Below are 19,363 nucleotides of genomic sequence, written 5' to 3'. Positions count from 1 at the left end.
CGTGAGGGCAACTTCCAGTTTTGTGGGAGGAAGTTGAGAGGCCGTGAGGTGGCGTTGAAAAGATCGTCTTTGCCTTTTTTTTATTGCGAGTGCCATCGCTCGTCATGCTTTATGTCACATTATTGGTGTATTATTATCTCTGATATGGCCCCGCACAGGTTGAACAGAAGGAAGGGTGGAGAGTTCTCTGTTTTGTCGTTTGCTGTCTTCAAGATTTAGTGAATAAATCGCGCCACAGCTCTTTCATACCATATCCCTTCGCCTGGTCTTCTTCATGGACTTTGACAGACTGGGCCATTCCCAGTGACCCGGACTTGCTGGAAGAAACCGGCGGAACGATTGATGTCGGACGCGCACGCTCTGTTGCTCGGCGTTTGATTTCCTCTGCTAACTCAGGCGCTACCGCGGCATAGCATGCATTCAGCTCTCGATCAAGATTGATATATGGTTTGTGGGCGGAGGCTGGAGCTTGTAGGTTGTATGAGCGTGTAAGGGTGTTGATTTGTTTCACGGCGAGTTCGTGGTAAGAACGCTCGATTGCGAGGTAACTGGGGTCTCGCAATGGTGGGAGATGGGCTAGATCTTCCGAGACTTCCTCGCTATCATTCGTAATTGCAGGTGATTGGGAGGTCTCCGACTTAGAGACTATCCGACCATCACTGTTGATCTCCGAGACAGATGTATCTTCTTTAAATGAAGCCTCCAACTTTGCTTTATCTGCCAACCGAGTCTCAGCTGCAGCATAGGCTTTTGCCCGCTTCATTTGTACGTCCAAGGACCCACCCTTGCTGGCAATCAACATCGCAGCATGTCTCCGCCAGTCCGCTCGAAGACGTTCGCGGAATCGGTTGAGCTCCGAACCAAGCTGTTGTTGCTTCTCGATCCATGGCGGCACAATTTCCTGCTGCTGGATGATCTTATTCATAAAATATTCGGTTGTATCAATGAATGCGCTGCTCGCATTGTGATCCGTCTTTGTATTGACGCCTTTCCCACGACGTATCTTCTTAAATTGTCCACGCGCAATCGCATCTTCGATTCGCTCATTTGCTAGCGATGAAAGACCCGAAATCGAGATTGGCATAGAATGCGCCCCGGGTGTCAACTGCTCCCTCATCTCGCGGCGCATATCCTCGCGCTCCTCTTCAGAAAATCCAGGAGCTTGGCTCAGTGTGTAGGTAGAAGTGCGCTCTTTCGCTTCGGCAATTCGTTCCCCGCGAGACTTTTTGGGCTTCGGGGTGAGTTTGAGGTTCACAGGATTGGGGATTTTGTAAGGCATTCGGATAGGTTTGCTCGCGTCGTCTAGCATACGCAGAGTCGTGTCCTCAACGCGCTCTATCCCTGTCCATTTAGGAGCGGCGGCGTTCTCTCGTGTGCCCTGTCCTGCGGCAGACTGCGATAAGGAACGTAGGTTAGTGTTTGTTAGATAATAGGGCATGATAGGGATCACATACGGGCATTTCGACTATAGAATGAGCAGCAGCATACTGGCTCCTGAATGAAGTAGCAGCAATGCGCTCTGCGAGCTCATTTTTCAGTTCCTCTGAGAACCCTGCTTGCTCGATGTTGCGATGTGCAGATCGTCCACCTTCTAGCATCGCATCTTCAGTCATTTGAGCCAGACGACGTCCCATCGGACTATCCTTTTCTTCCTCTTTTGAGCCATTTTTATCCTCTGCCTTGGCCGTAGGCGAGGGCGATGTTTGATTCAGGTGGCATGCTGCGGAGAACCGTCTAGACGCGGGAGCTATCGGAGCTCTAAATGTGCATGTTGAAGAAACACCTCGGAGTTGTGTTGGCAAACTGTATTTTCCAGGCATCCTTAATAGCCTCCTGTTATATTTAACGAGCTTGCGATATCAAAAAGAGTGTACAAGACTTGTTATTATGGTGGTAAGTCCTCGAGGTAGATAAAGAGGGCCGGGGCGCGACCAAGATTAGTCATCCACCTCCGCGGAGTCGAAACTTCGGATTTTGTTTGTCGAAGATCCCGTCGCCGGCGCCAGTCTACCATCGTTAATCCCGCACACGGTCGCTTCAAGGCATTTCGCCTCTCCTCGCTCCAATTGATATCTCTGTTGTCAGCTCTACGAACCGAATAATTGCCCACCATGGCACCCAAAGGATCCCTCTCCACCCGGTTGAACCCGATGCGTCTCAACACCATCAACCACCTCCGTGTTCGCCGGCCGAATCAGAATGAGCAGAACCCCTGCGTGGTAGTGATGTCGTCTATGCTTAGTATGTTTGCTCCTCTTTCGTGGCGAGATCGACTCTCTCAATCCCTTGTCGCCCTGGCTTCGCATTCCAGCTGCGAAGCACCTTGAATCTTGAAATCGTGAGTTTGTTACTAACAATATTCCGTTGCAAACAGACTGCTGGGCGTCCGCTGGATATGGCGCAGAGGGCTGTGCTGCTCTCGAGGCTCAATTGCGCAAGTGCATGGATGCACCGGTACGTTATAATCCACCGTCGTTCTTTTCCTTTTATTGTCGACATCCTCCTAACGAGTTTTTTCCGCATATAGAAATCCAGGGAGCAGAAGAAGAACACCGTCAACTACCACCTCATGAGAATGTACCCCAAGGTTGTTGGCCCCCGGAAGAAGGACGGTGTTCTCGGTTAAAATGTTCTTTGCACTGGATTGTTCGCGATTGTCTATCCGGACTTGGCAGCAGAAGCGTGTTGTCCTGGAGTTTTGGGTTTCTTTTTGATACATTATTACGCGAATACTTGGGCCTTCATCAGGATCTCTGCCGATTTGGTCCGCTTATTTTGCATCAGAGGCTATGGGAGTTGGCTTTTACTCATATGTACAGTATACAACTATGTGGGATATGGAATCACCTTTCAGAACAATTGATCATACTTTTATTTACGTGTTAGATCGAGAGGCCATTGCTACTAGTAAGATCAAGGTTCTCTGGGTGGATGAACACGGCCAGCGCGTGTTGGACAATGTTATAGAGGCAGATAGTACAGAATGTCTCTCTTTGGCACTAGAAAACTATATTAGTTTTGCGGAGATTATTAATTGGCAGGCTGTGCGTGGCGCGTTGATAGTTGGACAGGAGTCTCATTATTCTTGTCACTTATTTTTTCAGCTGCAATATTGATACGTCTGGTTGATCAAATTAATTCTACTCTGAGTTTATACTGCTTGTAGCAATGGCTGCCTGCAAAATCCCTCCCGTGATATCTCAGACAGACTCAAACTTGAGGATTAGTTTATCACCTGTTGGTTTCACAGTGTAAGCATCGATAGCTTCAATATCGTCATCGTCGACAATGGTGGTGCGGAAGTTGGTATAAATCGCAGCCACGGCCAATTTCATCTCTGTCAAGGGGCAATAATCAGCTTAATTCAATGATTGGGATTTCAAGTTCATACCTTGCAGTGCAAGATTACTTCCCACACACATACGTCCTCCACTCCCAAACGCCCAGAACCATCGGCGTTTCTCTTCCAGATCAACCGGCGAGTTTTCAGCTTCCAGCCAACGCTTCGGCTGCCAGGTTTCTGGCTCTGGGAACACCTCCGGGTTGCGATGCAGTGAATATCCTTGCGCATTCACTCTGGTGTTAGGTGGAATGTCTGCATATCCGGCGAGAGTGCACGACGGAGATGGCGTCACCCGAGGCTGAATGCCAGGGATCGGAGCATGAAGTCTCAGAGTCTCTGTCACGATGGCTTCCAGCAGGGGCAGGTTATCAATTGACTTGGCTGGCGGCAGATCGGCTGTCTTTGGGTATGAAATCGGGGGACTCAGAGTGAGTAGCTCCTCTCGAAGCTTGTCCTGTACTTCTTGGTGCCGGGAGAGTTGCCAGAACAAATATGTGAGGCCAACAGCACTGGTCTCAAAGCCGGCAGTCAGCTGGTCATACATCTCGCAAGCAATATCGAGTCGCTGCTGAGCCTTGTCTGGCTTTGCTTCTCCGCTCTTTGTAGAATGCTTGTCCAGAGATTGTTTCAACTGCTTGTAGACTGTTGGCTCGATGCCTGGCTCGGAAGATGAAGTTATCTGCTCTGCCCTGTCGCATAGGTCCAGAGCCCAAGAATCAAGCATTGCATTGGCCTCATCGCAGTATTTGGGTATCACGCGAAGACCAATCCGTCTCAGCCACCCATCCAAATATGGAACCTCCTGGGCATAAAACTCAAACGGCTTTCGACACATGTAAAGGTGAAGCCAGTGCTTGCGGACCGAATTATCTTGCAGGTAATTAGTGCCATTCTTCAACCCGAATAGATAAGAGGAGACGAAATCCATTGTGAGTCCCTGGTTTAGATCATGCACATCGACGGATTTGCCGGACATTGCCGCTTCTTGAAGAATCGGCAGCAGTCGACCGAAGATGACTGTATCTGAAACTATCCGCATATGAGGGGATGTTTGTAAAGTCGATTTGGAGTATATGTTGGATAACATCCTTTTTCGAGTGGAATGTGTCTTGCTTCCTGTCATGGTGAACATGCTCACTGTTCTGTTTCTCAAGGTGAGCTATTTTGTTTACTATGAATCAGTGTCTGGGCTACTAACCCAAACGATGCGAAGACCCGTGGATACCAGTCATGCTTCTCAAATCCGCCAGCATAGACTGACTTAATTCCCCCCTCGACACAGTTGATTGAGATCTCTGATGGTCCTAATCTAACGATAGGACCGAGTTTCTCATGTGCGGCCTGGATTGTCCGGTTGTTCCGGCTTGTGAATCGCCTCCATAGCATCCATACCGGCGAGAAGGAAGCACTCCAGTGTACGCTGGGGATCTTCGATAGCGGGGAGATAAACGCTGGGTAAATTAACACTTTGTAGAAGACGAGACCAGCAAAAATTGCTACCGCCAGGGCAGTGATCGAATATGCCATTGTGAATGCGGGGAAGCTTTTGTTTGCCGTCCACTGGTAGATATCTGGTGGGAATTTAGATGTATAATAAATGCGGCTTGGGAAACCTTCCGAGCCTGGAGGCTGTATACAATGGAGATTGCCGACAACGCTATACCACTAGCTGTTTGCCCAGCCAACGCCCATCCGTGTATTACAGGTGGTGCCGAGTGCGATCCCTAAATGCAAGATTAACCTATAAGCCCCATACCGTTTGAGTTCCACCCACTCTGATTCGTGATGTGTTTGCCGACAGTGAACAGTTAGGTAATGAAAATGGAAAATTGTGCCAAATGGTCAATGCGAGCTACATATGGAGTACCTACATCGTAGGTTTCGATCGGGAAACTCCAGGGCTTCTCCAACGACCTGGGGCGGCTGTACTTCCCCGCGAAAGAGATAAGGCGATAAGCGTAATGGACTGCTATCAGCGCCTCTAGATGCACATAGGTACCTTTTACTTGGAGTTGAAAACTACTATACACTCTATTATAATCTTTTACCTTAGTTTATAGCTCTAAAGTCTACTTAATAGCTTCTTTGGTACAAAAAAAGAGGCCAACCCTCCAGAGCTGGCCAAGCGAGGCCATGTGCTTACGTCATAAGGCAACTGGTGCCCACATGGGGCAATTTGTGTATAAAATTGCTGCCCTACGACAGAATGTATGAATATATATGAACATCACACGACCAACAATTGTGAGGTAAAATATAGATCGAAGCTGTAATCTGCTTGTCGTTGAATGAACGGAGCTGTTTCTGCAGAATTTCCCGTTCCAGCACACTCAATGAGCATCATCAAAACACGCGAAAGTGGCGGAAAACAAACGATAACGATAGTCTGAAGGCACAAAAGCATTGCTCTTTTCGCATCCCTGTCAATCAGGCTTACACTTTCAATATGCTCTCCGAGCTTCCATCGGAGATCATATATCAAATCGCGACACATCTCCCAACTGCCAATGCATTAGCCCATTTGTCCCAGACATGTCACCGACTGCATGACATTGTTACAGCTGAAAATTCTCGGATATTTCGAGCATTTGTGCGAAGCAGATTCCCATCTATCGAAACACCGCCCTTCTGGAAAGATGCTGCACAGGCTTTGACATCCAGGTCCCGGGCATTGGACAGGAAAGCCATCATCGGACGATTTGTTGTGCCACCTGAAGCTGCGACTAAAATCGGGTCTCACGAGGTGATTCGCCAAGACAATCCGACTCTTGGGTACAGACCTGCAATTGATTCTTACGAGATCTGGAATGGCCAGCGTTGGGCTGATAGGAAAGAGGTTCTTGCCTGGGGTGCTGCCAACCAGCTTGTGATGAGGATCAAGCAAACCGGTGCTCGCTCGAAAGAAGACTGGCTTGTCTTCAATGATGTTGATCATATTAGCAGCTATGATGACATTTGTTCTCTGCATCTTTTGTCCTCGGGAGACCAATACAGCAATGATACCGATGTGGAGCATCTGATCTTTGGTCGGGTTAGAGGTTATATTGCTCACCTTGTCATCTCTCCCAATGAAGCAACCTTTGAGTACCAGCAAAAGTTCATTACACAGGGACTCAGACTCGATAAAACTGATTTGAGCAGTGACACAGACTCTACTCTGGCTGCTCATTTTGAAAATGGGTCCATCGCTTTCTACCATACCGAGACCGACAAAGAAGAAATAGAGCCATTCACATGGCTTATCCCGGAAAGCTCCTCGCGAAACAACTACTCCAAGTTGCTATCCTCGTCACTAGTGGCAGTTGGAACCGGAAATGTGGAAAACTCTTTGTCCATCTCAAAAATCACCCCATACGGCGTCTCCGCATATCGACAAATCGGAATCGGCTCTTTAGACACCGATTCCACAAACCTCAAATCCAAGGTCAATATCGGTGCCATTGAACCCCTCAATAAATATAATTTCGCAAGCTCCCCGGGCGAAGTCTTCCTAACCGCCTGGGACGACCACACCGTCCGACTCCACGACCTACGCTCCCCAAGTCCCTCCGAAGTCTCCTACAAAGACGCTACAGATCTCAACCCAATCTACAGCCTCCACGCCTTCGGTCACGAGCGCTTCCTAGCTGGAGCCGGCGGCGAAGCCGTAGTAAAGATCTTCGATCTGCGCATGTGCAACACATACAGTTACCTCGACGCCCAAGTACCCGCTTCGCAATCACAGAGCACACAAACGCCAACAAATACCAAAACCAACAGCAAACCCAGAACAAGCGCAAACCCGCTTCCTAAAAAGGGCTTCTCTATATTCCTCTCCTACCCACCTCCCCCGACATTCCCCCAACAAACCCCACCCCCAGCCCGCAGCCGCCAAAGAGGTCCCTACCGCGGCCCCATCTACACAATGTCCTCGCCCTCGCCTTCCTCGCCAACCGTCTACACGGGTATCGTGGACGGGGTTGTCCAGCTTGACTTTGCGTCCACGGATGACCTAACCGGTCCGCAGAAAGAATGGTACGAATATAATCTGGACCTGGGTGTGGATACGGGTTCCGGGGATTTACCACGCTGGAACGCCGAGGCATTCAATTTGGCTGGATATGAGCGTCCGGATGAGGATGACTTCGCTACTACTTCTAAGCTGAGGAATCAGCGCGCGTTTGCGGATCTTGGGCCTGGGGATGTGGAAGAGACGCGTACGGGTTGGGATTGTAGGTGGGAGAATTTGGAGGAGCCTGGAGCTTGGAGGAGAAGGGATGAGTAAGTTGTGCATTTTTATTTTTTTTGGTTTTTGGTTTTTGTAGATTACACTGTTTTTGATAGATGGTCGGACTAGAAGGTGTTTGTTTGTTTGTGTTGGTAGGTTACGTCCTTGGTCTCTTTCCTACTTCAAAGGAGAGTGCAAATACTGCGAGAGTTCGTCGAGAACGGATCCCAAACTTTTGATTGATGTAAGCTAATGAGCAAAAAAAAAAAATTTCTATGGCAAATGTTGGGTCTAATGACCTCGTCCATAGCTCCGTGTACGCCGTGCTGAGTGAAATTGGTAAAATATGATGCGGGATATGAGAGCCCTATCTCTCCATATTCATCCATTGCAACGAACCTGAGTTGTACTGCAAAGATTGCAGCGACACAAAGATAGCGATTCCCTTCGGCAAAGCGACATCCAAGACAAAAAGCCCAGTTTCGGGGGTCCTTTGTGGGTTTGGTGGCAAATGTTTTCATTAGATGCTGACGATAGCCTGATATTATAGACTAGCGAATACGGTTGTGTCGCAAAAGCAAGAGTCGTCGTCTAGTCCTCGAACTTGAAAGAGGTGGTGCCGGGCGCAATGTCGATGGGACCGCCGCGGTAAGAGCCACGCTTCTTCTTGTTCTTTTCCTTGGTGAATCCCTTGCCGCGAGTCACGGACAGGTCCTTCCAGGCACGGTCTGCGTAGGCATACGACATGTAGTCGTTAGAGGGGTGGTCGTGGGGCAATTCGCTCAGGAGAGCCAGAGGGGTGGGGCGAGCTCCGGTGTGCTTCTTCTTAACAGGTCCGTTTCCAGGAGCGGGGCTAGCGCTTGAAGAGGTGGTCTGCACAACCTCCTCAGCCTTCTCGGCGGGCTTGATCTCGGCCGGGGAAGGGGCGACGGTGTTGCTGCCGGATGAGGAAGATTCGGAGTCAGAAGAGGAGTCGGACTCGGGGAGAGGAGTCTTCTTTGCCTTCTTCAGGGCCTTCTTGGATTCCTTCTCGGACTCGGACTCGGAAGAAGAGTCGGAGGAAGAGGAAGAGGAAGAGTCAGAAGAGGAGTCGGAAGAGGAGTCAGACGAGGAATCGGAGGAGGAATCAGATGAAGAAGAGTCAGACGAGGAATCGGAGTCAGAGCTGGAAGAGTCCGAAGAAGACGAAGAGTCGGATGAGGACGAAGAGGAAGATGCCTCCTTAGGGGTGGGAGAGGTCTTGGCCTTCTTAGCCTTAGGGCTATCATCTTCGGACGAAGAGGACGAGTCAGAGTCGGAAGAGCTGCTAGACTCGCTGCTGGACTCGGCCTTGCGCTTCACACCAGCAGACTTCTGAGCGGGGGCGGGGGCCGGAGCCGCGGGAGTCTCATCATCATCCTCGTCATCCGCATCGCTGTCGGAGCTGGAAGAGGAAGAGGAAGACGAAGAGGAAGAGGACGAGCGAGCGGCGTCGCCCATCTCAACATCCGAGTCGCTATCGGAGTCGCTGCTTGAGCTAGAAGAAGAACTGGGGCTAGCAGACTTCTTAACGCTGGATCCCTGCTCGGAGGCTTGGAAGAGTTCCAAGAGAGAGGGAACATTTTTCGCATCGCTCTTCTTGCTCGACTTTGCCGCTTCCTTGGTGAAGGCGGTGCTGGTCTCAGGGAAATTGTCCGACAAGAAAGCCGCAACTGAGGCGATCAGCTGAGGGGGAATGGACTTAGTAGTCTTGGAAGACTCGGTCTAATTAGGGCATTGTCAGTCTGGTCCTTTGGCCTGTTTGTAGATCACGCCAATCGACATGTCAGTCGGAAGTAAGTGAAGCATACCTTCTTGACCGAAGTCTTCTTGCTTGAAACCTTTGCCATAGTGATTGAACTGTTCGTTTCGACGATAGCGAAAGGAAGAGAACCTGGGGCAAGGAGATGCTATTTAGAAATAATCTGCCAGGAACCAAAAAAGAAAGGGAGAAAAAAAAAGTATATAAAAGGCGGTAAGCCATCAGCTTCACGGTGATTGGCGAAGGTTGGTGAGCGTTGATTAGTGGAGAGAGGCGGTGGTTAGCGCGCGGCTATTTCGGCAATCGTTTGCTGGTATAACCTTGGAACCTTTTGACGTTGTTTGCTACTAAGCCTATTAGGAAATTGCTCTTGCCAGTACCATGATCAACCCATTACCTAGGATTGATTGAACAAAGAAGGTGTTTGTTACTAAGCCTAGTTAGGAAATTATTTTTAATCAGTACCATGGATCAATCCGTTTATTGAACTAAGAAGTTGTTTGCTATTAAGCCTATTTAGGCAATGGGTATCAGCTACAGGGCTTATATTGTTTACCCCAGGCTTTCTCCTCTTGCAAACCTCAAGCCTTTCGAACTTGACTCAATCCACAACACTTGATCTCTTCCTTTTGTCAAACTTGACTCAGATTTTCTCATACAATACTCAATCCCCTACTACCCTCCACATCCCTTTTCTTTCCCACTGTTTCATCAACATGCCGACTCACAAAGTTGTGAAAAGAAAAATGACCAAGCGCAAGATTGTGAATGAAATTCTCTCTCTTCGGAGCCGCGTACATTCTTTCACCCAGTGGAAAGCATCTATGAAAAACCTTACTGCCATGGTCCAAGGTGAAGAATATGAGTTGCCAACGATGGCAATCTCTGAGTTGGATATTGGCGACGTACAGTCTATGCTCAACTTGAGTTTTTCCCTCAACAACACTGATCTCCGCAACCAGCCTGTAATTGATCCGTTTGCCATTTACAGTACGTATACCCAAATGAATATTGAAGGACATATAACTGACTTGAATAAGCTGAATGGATGGAGTTTACCCGAGATGCATTTGGAAACGGTAAAGGAAACGAAGCATTGACACGAGTCACACTCAACAACCTTCTCGTATATGCACATCGTCACGCTACCTCGCGCTCTGACAACCTCAACAATACAATCCATATCAATGCAGAAGGCCACTGGAGGTATGGACCAGTTGTCCATAAGGGTACGAAATTTGATTTGATCGGTCGCCCTGATTACAGCATTTGGTACGGAACACAAGAGGATCTTGCGGTTAGCGTTGTGGTAGTTGAGGCGAAGTCGGGGACAACGGCTACATCTGGAGTGGCCCAAACACTAGGCTATATGGGTAAGTACTTCAACTATTATTGCTTTAAATTCTAGAATATATAATCTAACTTGATCAAAGGGTGCGTCCATCGGAGACGTAAGGACCTCGCGAAGCTGGATTCGACAGTATACGGTGTTGTTACTGATGGCCAATACTTTGTTTTCCTGAAAATCAATGATGATTCACAGGTAAGTACAGTCTATTATTAAACTATATATATTCTAATGTTTAAATAGTGGAGTGAGCACATTATTTCTACCCATCTTAACAATTACAAGGAGGTCCTCGGTTTACTAGTATACTTCTTTCATTCCGCCGCAGTTGTGTCGCCTTTGCAATCAGAGAAGACATCAATTAAAACCCACTCAAAGGAGTCTTCTGGTGCATCATATATGGAATTTGATGAAGAGAAGGAGGAGGATGAGGAGGAGGAGGAGGAGGAAGAGGAAGAGGAAGAGGAGGCGGAGGAAGAGGAAGAGGAAGAGGAGGCGGAGGAAGAGGAAGAGGAGGCGGAGGAAGAGGAAGAGGAGGAGGAGGAGGAGGAGGAGGAGGAGGAGGAGGAGGAAGTTTGATTGTTCTTACAGATGGAGTTTACCCGAGATGTATATGAAAACGGTAAAGGAAACGAAGTATTGATATAAGTCACACTCAACAACCTTCTCGTATATGCACATCGACACGCTACCTCGCGCTCTGACAACCTCAACAATACAATCCATATCAATGCAGAAGGCCACTGGAGGTATGGACCAGTTGTCCATAAGGGTACGAAATTTGATTTGATCGGTCGCCCTGATTACAGCATTTAGTACGGAATATCAAAGGATCTTACGGTTAACGTTGTGGTAGTTGAGGCGAAGTCGGGGACAATGGCTACATCTGGAGTGGCCTAAATACTAGGCTATATGGGTAAGTACTTCAACTATTATTGCTTTAAATTCTAGAATATATAATCTAACTTGATCAAAGGGTGCGTCTATTGGAGACGTAAGGACCTCGCGAAGCTAGATTCGATAGTATACGGTGTTATTACTGATAGCTAATACTTTGTTTTCCTAAAAATTAATAATCATTTATAGATAAGTACGGTCTATTATTAAACTATATAACTTCTAATGTTTAAATAGTGGAGTACGTATATAATTTCCACCCGCCTTAACAATTATAAGGAGATCCTCGCAGCTCCAATCAAAAGCAAATCAAAGCAAGGCAAAGGAAAATGGCAACCGATTATTCAGACGAAAGTAGCTCTTCAGGATCAAATCTGGGCAGGGTACGCAGGGCTTCTCTATTTAAATGCAGATAACATGCATCCATGGATGTTTCCAACATTGACATCCATCTATATAGCTAATGTAGAGCCAAATACTGAGTAGATCTAACGCTTTCATCGCTCATATGACAATGTTTGGGTCTGATTATAGTCCAGTCACGCTGTATTCCTCAGCCAGTCCTGCAATTTCTCCAAGGCTTTGAACCTCTCAGAAACCGTATTCTATTTGCGTAAATTAGTGGCTAGTGGATTCACGGGATACATATCTAAATCAACTCACCTTGTATGCAAAATTCATCTCTGCGTAGGTTTGGCCTTCAACTTCAAAGATGGGGTCAAAAGCTGGAAAAATATTAGGCTTGTCTCTGGCGAAACATGCAATAGGTGATTAGAAAACATACCAAACCCACCCTCTCCCCTTTTATCAACGATCTTGCCCTCAGTACGTCCCTGGAAAAGGAGCGGCTCAGATCCTGGGCCGGCGGAGAAGGCAAATGTGCATACGGCCGTGGCTGCTTTGTCGTCAAAACCTGCGAGTAGTTTGCATAGGCCATCATCACCTAGAGCAGAGTAGAAACACCTTCTGAGGGGGGATTAGAGGAGACGAATAATAGCAATTGATATCATACACACATATATGGCCCAGGTAAACCTTTAAGCGCCCTGAATTCAAGGGCACTGTCCTCTACCAAGACAGGGCCGTTGACCTATAGAAACATTCACGTTTAGTCTCATGGTGCTCTGCTAGCAGGAAATGTTTCAAACTGGCATACTGCTATAGCTGCTTTTCGACACTTTTGTCGCGCAATTTCTTCAAGAGAACCCTGGATTTCAGGGATCTCTACATTTTGATTTGAAAGCTCCACTGTATCACCTAGTATTGCTCTAGCTTCGACAAGCTTGTTCTTGTTTCCAGTGACGAAATTGATTTTGGTGGAGGACATGATGGCTAGAAAAAGCTAACTCGATGTATATGATGTATGTAGTAACTTGAAGATATGGTACATTGGCAGCTTCTACCCCTCCAGGCACCGGGACTGGAGCCTGGACCTGGAGCCCAACGGCCGGGGCATAGGGATAGATGACTAATTTTACGCTGGCAATTAAAGGCCAATAGGATCAAAGTCAAGGATGTCGCTATGCACTGCGATAACACCTCTGTTTGTCAATACACCAAAAAGCAAGTCAGATATTGAGACTCCAGTGGACAATGTCATAAACAAAAAGTCTATGCGCTCAGTTCAATGTTAATCTCTGACATTCCGCACATTTGTTTACAGCTGAGCAACCCCGGATCAATTCAATACTCCGCTCCAAGCTCTCCGCCTTCCAAGGTTCCGCCGAGACACGTTGATGAGCTAATTCGAACTTCAGCGCTGGCCACTTGCATTACTCTGGCCCACAACGTCTGTTGCTTTATACCTCGTCATATTCCGTCGTGTCACAAACGCATTGTCGCTTAACGGATTTCAATTCCTTCCGCGCGTGGTGCGTAGTGGCGTCGCCCGATCCCGATCCTCCCGACCATGTCCCCTTGATCTCGCGGCTACCCACACGTGAGCTCTGTGTCCCTCAATACCATAATGAATGGCCGAGACCGTCCCCGTGGGCCTCCGCCAGGCCCGCTACCACCTCGCGGAGATCTGCAACCTGATTCGGGCTCTAGCCCGAGCACCATGACAAGAGGGGCCGCCTTCGAGGATGAGAAGAAGCGTATCATTCATAGTTGTTTCGCGAAAAAGGATGAAGATGGTCTCTGTACGTACACTATCAACGTACTTCCTCAAATTTGCCCACCCACCCAAGTTCAGTCAATGGTTGTGTTTTGCAACACATTGCGAAAGTGACGTACAGAGCCTAGACGGGATCGCAACGCATTTGCTTCGTTGAAATATCGTTTTGCCCGCGATCTCTGCTAATCCGTTTTTTTCGCTTACAGTGCTCGAATCCTATATAACGCATGTCCGCATCACCGAGGATTCAGCGCACCCCTCCAGCCCTTCCCCGCCAAACGGGCCACCGGAGAACAAGAAACCCCGTATCATTATCATATCGGTTCGAAAGTCAGGTAGAGTCCGCATACACAAAGCTCGAGAGAACAATGAGGGGACATTCTCTATCGGCAAAACTTGGATGCTCGACGATTTAAGCGCAATTCAATCATTTGCCTCTTTTGTACCGAGAACACCAGGAGAGCAGCAACAAAAAGAATGGGCGGGCAATGTAGGATTCACAGTCACAATTGGAAAGCCATATTACTGGCATGCCCGGACTTCTAAGGAAAAGGAGTTCTTCATCGGGAGCCTGGTCAAGATCTACAGGAAATACACCAATGGAAAGGTCCCCAACCTCATTGGTTTTGATGACAAGGAGCGACAAATTCTGGCAAGGCATGGACAATCGGCACAACCAGGACAGCCAGCGCAACCAGGTGGGCCTTCAAGTGGTCCACCGTCGAGGGGACCACCAGCACCACCAGGACAACCAGGTGCTCCTTCAAGTGGCCCACCGTCAAGAGGATCACCAGCGCCACCGATACAACCAGGGGCTCTTTCAAGTGGTCCACCATCAAGAGGACCGCCAGCACCACCGACACAACTAGGCGCTCTTTCAAATGCTCCGCCGCCAAGGGGACCAGGTCCAATTCCTTCAACATCGGACAGCCCCATGCCTCCTTCGCTACAATCGTCATACAGAGGTCGTGATGCCAGTCGCGATGCGCCTCGGGATGTCAAAAGGAAGCCTTCGGAAGACCCCACACTTCGCACCCAAATGAGCCATGAGCAGATATCTCGGCCGTCGACCGGTTCTCGGCCATCTACGGGACAGGGCAGATCGGCACCATCCCCCTTTGATCTACACAAATCTCCTCCGTCGCTCCTTTCTGGGCCATCTCTAGACCAGCAACCGCCGCCGCGTCCAGCCGAGCGTAGCGCACCAAACGCAAAACCCCCGGTTTCGCAATCGGAGCCCAGGGGAACTGATAATCTGACTGCTACAGCGCAAGCCAGTAGCTATGGCGGTATTCCAGAGTCACTCCGCCCATCTTCCGCTCCCAAGCCCCCACCTCTTGCTACCCAGCCAGCCCAGAATAAGGCACCTGAATTCATGCGCAGCAATGATGCGCTTCGTCCTACCACTTCTGGTTCTTCCAATAATGACAGTAGGGACACAGCCCCACGTCCCACGCCCAGCTTCGGCCCAAAGTCGCCCCAGCGTGGTGGCGGGGAGAAGGCATTTACGTTTAATCAGCCCTCTCTACCTCAAGAGAAAAGTGCATCTGATACCTTGTTGGCTGGAGCTTCCACACAGCCGCGGGAACCATCTTCATCACCGGCAATCGAGGGACTGGCTTCAGAGCCTGCTGTTATTATGGCGGCGAATATGCCCTCGCCAGAGCCTATTCAGCCTTCCAATGAAAAGCCCGACACCCCCATCGAACCTGTTCCTGCTGCGGACTCGCTATCTCAAGCTTCCCCGGAGCAAGTTGAAGAAACTGGCGAATTCGAGCCGCATCGCCCGGGGCTCGGTCCTATGGTCAAGAAAAAGGAAGGCAAAGACATTGCAGGCGCCTGGAAAAAGGCTGCAACTGCTTATGCTGGTTTCAAGCCCAGGGTTGGTGGGGCTGGTGAGCGACTGCTGGCAGCCGCGAAGAAGTCACAACCCGATGCCACGGGCCCTGATGGCATCACCGGCGTTGTTCCGGCGCCGTCCCTTTCCCGGTCGGCGACTGATCCCCCGCAGAGTCCAGTGGTAACAAAATCGGAACAAGATCTACAACTCCCCGCGCCCGTTGCAGAGCCGGAAACACCAACTGTCGAGATTACAGAGCCAGTACCCGAGGAGATCGCAGTTGCCCCTGTTCAAACTCCTGAGATCTCACGAGAGAACCTCTCTGATGTTGTTATAAAGGTTGAAGATCGTTCAAGATCGCCATCCCCGGCAACTCAAGGACGTCGTCGCAGACGCCGTGAAGACCACACTATGAAATATTGCCAGGCCCTTGGAATCGATCCCGCCATTCTCGACGGACGTGGTATTGATTTTGATGACATCCTCACTGATTTGGGCTGGAACGGACGGTTGGCCGATGAACAGAAGATTGAGGATTTGGAAGCAGATGTTCGCCGTGAAATTGGCCGTGTCGAGGCCACCAGCTGGCTTGGCAACCTTGAACAACAAGAAGGAAAGGTGGAACAACTTGCGAGCTTGATCGATAGGACGATTGAGGAGTGTGATGAGCTGGATGGTCTTTTAACCCTTTACTCTCATGAACTGAACGTAAGTTTTGGCATTACTAAATCGGGATTGATCTTTAGTCGGCTAACCAGACTACATTACAGACTCTTCATGAGGATGTCGCCTACATTGAAGCTCAAGGTCAAGGTCTGCAGGTACAAACAGCAAATCAGAAGCTCCTGCAAAACGAACTCCAAACACTATTGAAGACACTTTCAATATCCTCATCCGAGCTGGGACCCCTCAAGGAAGCCTCTTTGAGCAACCCCGATGGGTTGAAGGATACTGAAAATGCTCTAGCAACGTTGTACAAGGCCATGCTCACGATCGACTCTGATATTGGACAAAACAAGAAACGTCAAGTCGACGCAAGTGTCGGCGTCTATGCTGATACAGAAATCGGCCAGATGCGTGCGATCAAGCAAAAGAAGGAAGAGTATCGCTCTACTGCAACCATGTTCCTCAACCGACTGCAGCAGTTCATGGCCCTTGCCTTCAAAATGGCAGAACAAAAACGCGTTGATTGGACCAACGGCGGTGCCAAGGATGCGATGAAATTGGATAGTGCCGCACGAGGACACTTCCGTCAAGAGGTCTGGCGGTACAATGCCCTGATGCTGTTTTCTAAGGAGGTTAGCATGGCAGAGTGGCGTAGCCTTGTCGGCCTCTATGAGCAGCAGTCCAAGCCTTCGTACCAGGGCGACTTCCGCGATAATAATCTGGCTTGGAAGCAGACCGCGCGCAAACCAACGGGAGATGAGCAGGAACTCCTCTTCACACACCAAGAGAAAGAGAAAGAAGCCGAAGGTCTCACCATGGCTGCACGGAAACTGACCGTGCGACGAGGCAAGACGGTGCGGGCTGCCGCTGGGCTTCGACTGGCTTCGGGCGGCGCGAAGAAGCAAGGAAAGGCTGAGCCATCTGAGGCATTTGCTGGGACTCTGCGGGAGACATTGAATATGATGGCTCAGGAGCAGAACTTCGTCGTCCAATTCTTCCATCTCAATTCTCTTGCCACCGCCGATTTCCCCGACCTGGTGTCTGCGGCCATCCCCGAAAACCGCACTTGTCCTGATTTCTCTGCCAACCAGCCGCATGATCCTGATCGGGGAATGGCAAAGAGAGTCGAGCAGATTATGGATGATATTTACTCATTCTGGCCGAATGATATGCAGAGCATGGTGGACTGGGCGATGCAAGCTGATCCTCTCCAAGGAATCGGTATTCTCCATGCCTTGGAGACTGCCATGAATGACTTTGATGACACGAACCAAGAGTTCATTCTTCATGCACTGCAGAAAATCCATTCTCGCTTAATGGGACTGTTCAACCGATTTGTCGATGAGCAAATCCGAGGTATTGAGGATACCAAGGTCAAGGTGAACAAGCGGAAGGGAGTAATTTCCTTCATGCGGGTGTTCCCCAACTTCTCCAATGCGGTAGAAAGCATGCTATCATCCCCGTCTGGCGCCTTCTGCGACATTCGCGTTAGCGTCAATGACGCGTACGACCGCATCAACCGTGCGATGTGGGAGTCACTCAAGTTCATTGCCAAGGAAGCACCCGGCCAACCTCCGGGTGTCACTGCGGGTGCGGGTGATCCGGAAGACAAGGAGATCCTGAACTACCACATCCTCCTCATCGAGAACATGAACCACTACATCGAGGAAGTAGATGTACACAACATCCCCGCACTTGAACGCTGGACCGATCGGGCCCACCAAGACTTCCAGGAGCACATGAAGCTCTACCTCAACGCCGTCATTCACCGCCCATTGGGTAAACTGATTGATTTCGTGCAGTCAATTGACAACCTCCTCGCTGCGGGCGGTAACCCCACCGATATTGCAGCCCGTGCTAGCCACTCCCGCATGATTGCGAAGAAGGTTCTCGCCTCCTACGATAACAAGGAAATCCGCCGTGGCATTGAAATGCTTAAGAAGCGTGTGGAGAAGCACTTTGGTGATGCCGATGATCCCGGTCTTAGTCGTAGCCTTGTTGTCAAGGTGCTCCGGGAGTGCGAGAACCGGTATGAGAATACTTATGACCGTACCCGACAGATTATTGAAGATGTCTACGAGGGTCAATTGGATCTGGACTGGCGCAAGGAAGAGACCCTTAGCATGTTCCGGAAATGAGATGTACTTATTGAAAGTTAAATCTATTCCCCTTTGTTTTGTTTTGTTTTTGCTTTTTCCTCGGTATTCTCCTACAGGTATAGTTGGCTGCTTGTACGGCCTTCCTACTTGAGGACGTAAAACTTTGATATTCCGGTCTATTTGACCCCAAACTATCCATGAATATTAGGAACATTATGTGTAAGAATACTCCAATGCTTCAGTGTGTTTTTTGTATGATTTTGTCCTTTTTTCATGTCTTCTTAGCTGTATAACTAAAGGAATTTTCTATGTATGATCAATTACTTTGTCGGGTAAGGTTCGAGTCCATCTTCAGGTCTGACAAACTGCCGGAACACGCAATGCCTTTAGTGCAACTGAGAAGCGTCAAGACCTAGGTAGGCAAATATCTAGGTGCACGGTGGAACGTGAGAATAGGGAATTGTTCAGCAAAAAGCCAAATAGAAGAACTTTCATCGTTTATAATACTCATTCCTATCACCGCCTGGGTTTCAACCTTGGAAGAAATAAGCCTCTGTCATCCTAGTAATATAGGCTAGATTTTTATCCTCGAGTTTCCTTCCAAGTTGATTCATCGACAGTCCTTTGCTTCTCGCTTGTAGTATAATCAAAACCGTGCACAATCGAGCAACAACAACATGAAGTTGTACAGTGCCCTATACCTCTAGTACGTTTAGTAGTTGATAAGCGTTTTTTTTTTGCAGCAGCCACAACCTCGACGACAACAGCCCTCTCTCCTAACACAGCCTTGAACTAGTTCCTTGCGAAGATACCACGTTGGATCTTTTCTTAAAAAATCGTAGGACTTCTGTAAAGGACCCAAAGGAAGCATCGACTCGGAGAGATAGAAACTCTACTCAATCTCGCTGTATTTACGTCGAAGGGCTTGATGCTCGGTTGCGTACTGACATAACTCTGTCTTTTGATGATATGTAACGACTTCTCTAAACCTTCTCTTAACAGATTCCTCCTGCTGAACGGGTTCTCGAAGAAGATAGTCGGTATTGATGATATGATAACTTATATGT

At 48.8% G+C, this 19,363-nt stretch overlaps 10 protein-coding genes across 10 annotated transcripts; 5 read left to right on the top strand and 5 right to left on the bottom strand.

Annotated features, from left to right (window-relative positions):
• Positions 1-208: 208 nt before the first annotated feature.
• On the bottom strand, positions 209-1,820 carry N7455_000346 (DnaJ family domain-containing protein; the record flags this gene model as incomplete). The annotated part of the gene is made up of 2 exons (XM_040952434.2): positions 209-1,393; positions 1,455-1,820. 2 exons carry the CDS (start codon positions 1,818-1,820, stop codon positions 209-211), a joined length of 1,551 nt encoding a protein of 516 aa, XP_040817078.2.
• A 291-nt stretch (positions 1,821-2,111) lies between these two features.
• N7455_000345 (mitochondrial 37S ribosomal protein mS37) lies at positions 2,112-2,626 on the top strand (the record flags this gene model as incomplete). The annotated part of the gene is made up of 3 exons (XM_040952148.2): positions 2,112-2,241; positions 2,375-2,454; positions 2,528-2,626. 3 exons carry the CDS (start codon positions 2,112-2,114, stop codon positions 2,624-2,626), a joined length of 309 nt encoding a protein of 102 aa, XP_040817506.1.
• A 574-nt stretch (positions 2,627-3,200) lies between these two features.
• Positions 3,201-4,870, bottom strand: N7455_000344 (cytochrome P450; the record flags this gene model as incomplete). Its single annotated transcript, XM_040952254.2, has 3 exons — positions 3,201-3,337; positions 3,392-4,485; positions 4,542-4,870. 3 exons carry the CDS (start codon positions 4,868-4,870, stop codon positions 3,201-3,203), a joined length of 1,560 nt encoding a protein of 519 aa, XP_040817422.2.
• Positions 4,871-5,789: 919 nt separating this feature from the next.
• Positions 5,790-7,607, top strand: N7455_000343 (F-box protein; the record flags this gene model as incomplete). Its single annotated transcript, XM_040952285.2, has 1 exon — positions 5,790-7,607. The coding sequence occupies one exon, from the start codon at positions 5,790-5,792 to the stop codon at positions 7,605-7,607; it is 1,818 nt and encodes a 605-aa protein (XP_040817076.2).
• A 534-nt stretch (positions 7,608-8,141) lies between these two features.
• On the bottom strand, positions 8,142-9,418 carry N7455_000342 (nucleolar and coiled-body phosphoprotein 1 family protein; the record flags this gene model as incomplete). Its single annotated transcript, XM_040952155.2, has 2 exons — positions 8,142-9,293; positions 9,380-9,418. 2 exons carry the CDS (start codon positions 9,416-9,418, stop codon positions 8,142-8,144), a joined length of 1,191 nt encoding a protein of 396 aa, XP_040817287.2.
• A 658-nt stretch (positions 9,419-10,076) lies between these two features.
• N7455_000341 (uncharacterized protein) lies at positions 10,077-11,257 on the top strand (the record flags this gene model as incomplete). Its single annotated transcript, XM_065603791.1, has 4 exons — positions 10,077-10,320; positions 10,371-10,703; positions 10,764-10,873; positions 10,922-11,257. The coding sequence occupies 4 exons, from the start codon at positions 10,077-10,079 to the stop codon at positions 11,255-11,257; spliced, it is 1,023 nt and encodes a 340-aa protein (XP_065462282.1).
• A 94-nt stretch (positions 11,258-11,351) lies between these two features.
• N7455_000340 (uncharacterized protein) lies at positions 11,352-11,578 on the top strand (the record flags this gene model as incomplete). Its single annotated transcript, XM_065603790.1, has 2 exons — positions 11,352-11,450; positions 11,495-11,578. The coding sequence occupies 2 exons, from the start codon at positions 11,352-11,354 to the stop codon at positions 11,576-11,578; spliced, it is 183 nt and encodes a 60-aa protein (XP_065462281.1).
• A 536-nt stretch (positions 11,579-12,114) lies between these two features.
• N7455_000339 (non-canonical purine NTP pyrophosphatase) lies at positions 12,115-12,902 on the bottom strand (the record flags this gene model as incomplete). Its single annotated transcript, XM_040952280.2, has 5 exons — positions 12,115-12,180; positions 12,239-12,300; positions 12,360-12,541; positions 12,592-12,665; positions 12,732-12,902. 5 exons carry the CDS (start codon positions 12,900-12,902, stop codon positions 12,115-12,117), a joined length of 555 nt encoding a protein of 184 aa, XP_040817426.1.
• Positions 12,903-13,541: 639 nt separating this feature from the next.
• N7455_000338 (GTP-Rho binding exocyst subunit SEC3) lies at positions 13,542-18,335 on the top strand (the record flags this gene model as incomplete). The annotated part of the gene is made up of 3 exons (XM_040952337.2): positions 13,542-13,716; positions 13,898-16,239; positions 16,302-18,335. 3 exons carry the CDS (start codon positions 13,542-13,544, stop codon positions 18,333-18,335), a joined length of 4,551 nt encoding a protein of 1,516 aa, XP_040817310.2.
• Positions 18,336-18,826: 491 nt separating this feature from the next.
• Positions 18,827-19,167, bottom strand: N7455_000337 (uncharacterized protein; the record flags this gene model as incomplete). The annotated part of the gene is made up of 2 exons (XM_065603789.1): positions 18,827-18,991; positions 19,078-19,167. The coding sequence occupies 2 exons, from the start codon at positions 19,165-19,167 to the stop codon at positions 18,827-18,829; spliced, it is 255 nt and encodes an 84-aa protein (XP_065462280.1).
• Between the last annotated feature and the right edge of the window lie 196 nt (positions 19,168-19,363).

The sequence above is a fragment of the Penicillium solitum genome (genome assembly GCF_028829755.1).
Source record: "Penicillium solitum strain IBT 25940 chromosome Unknown utg000001l_segment0_segment0, whole genome shotgun sequence".
Taxonomy (NCBI): domain Eukaryota; kingdom Fungi; phylum Ascomycota; class Eurotiomycetes; order Eurotiales; family Aspergillaceae; genus Penicillium; species Penicillium solitum.
Note: the sequence above shows the minus strand (reverse complement) of the source record. Positions and strands in the feature narration are given on the sequence as shown.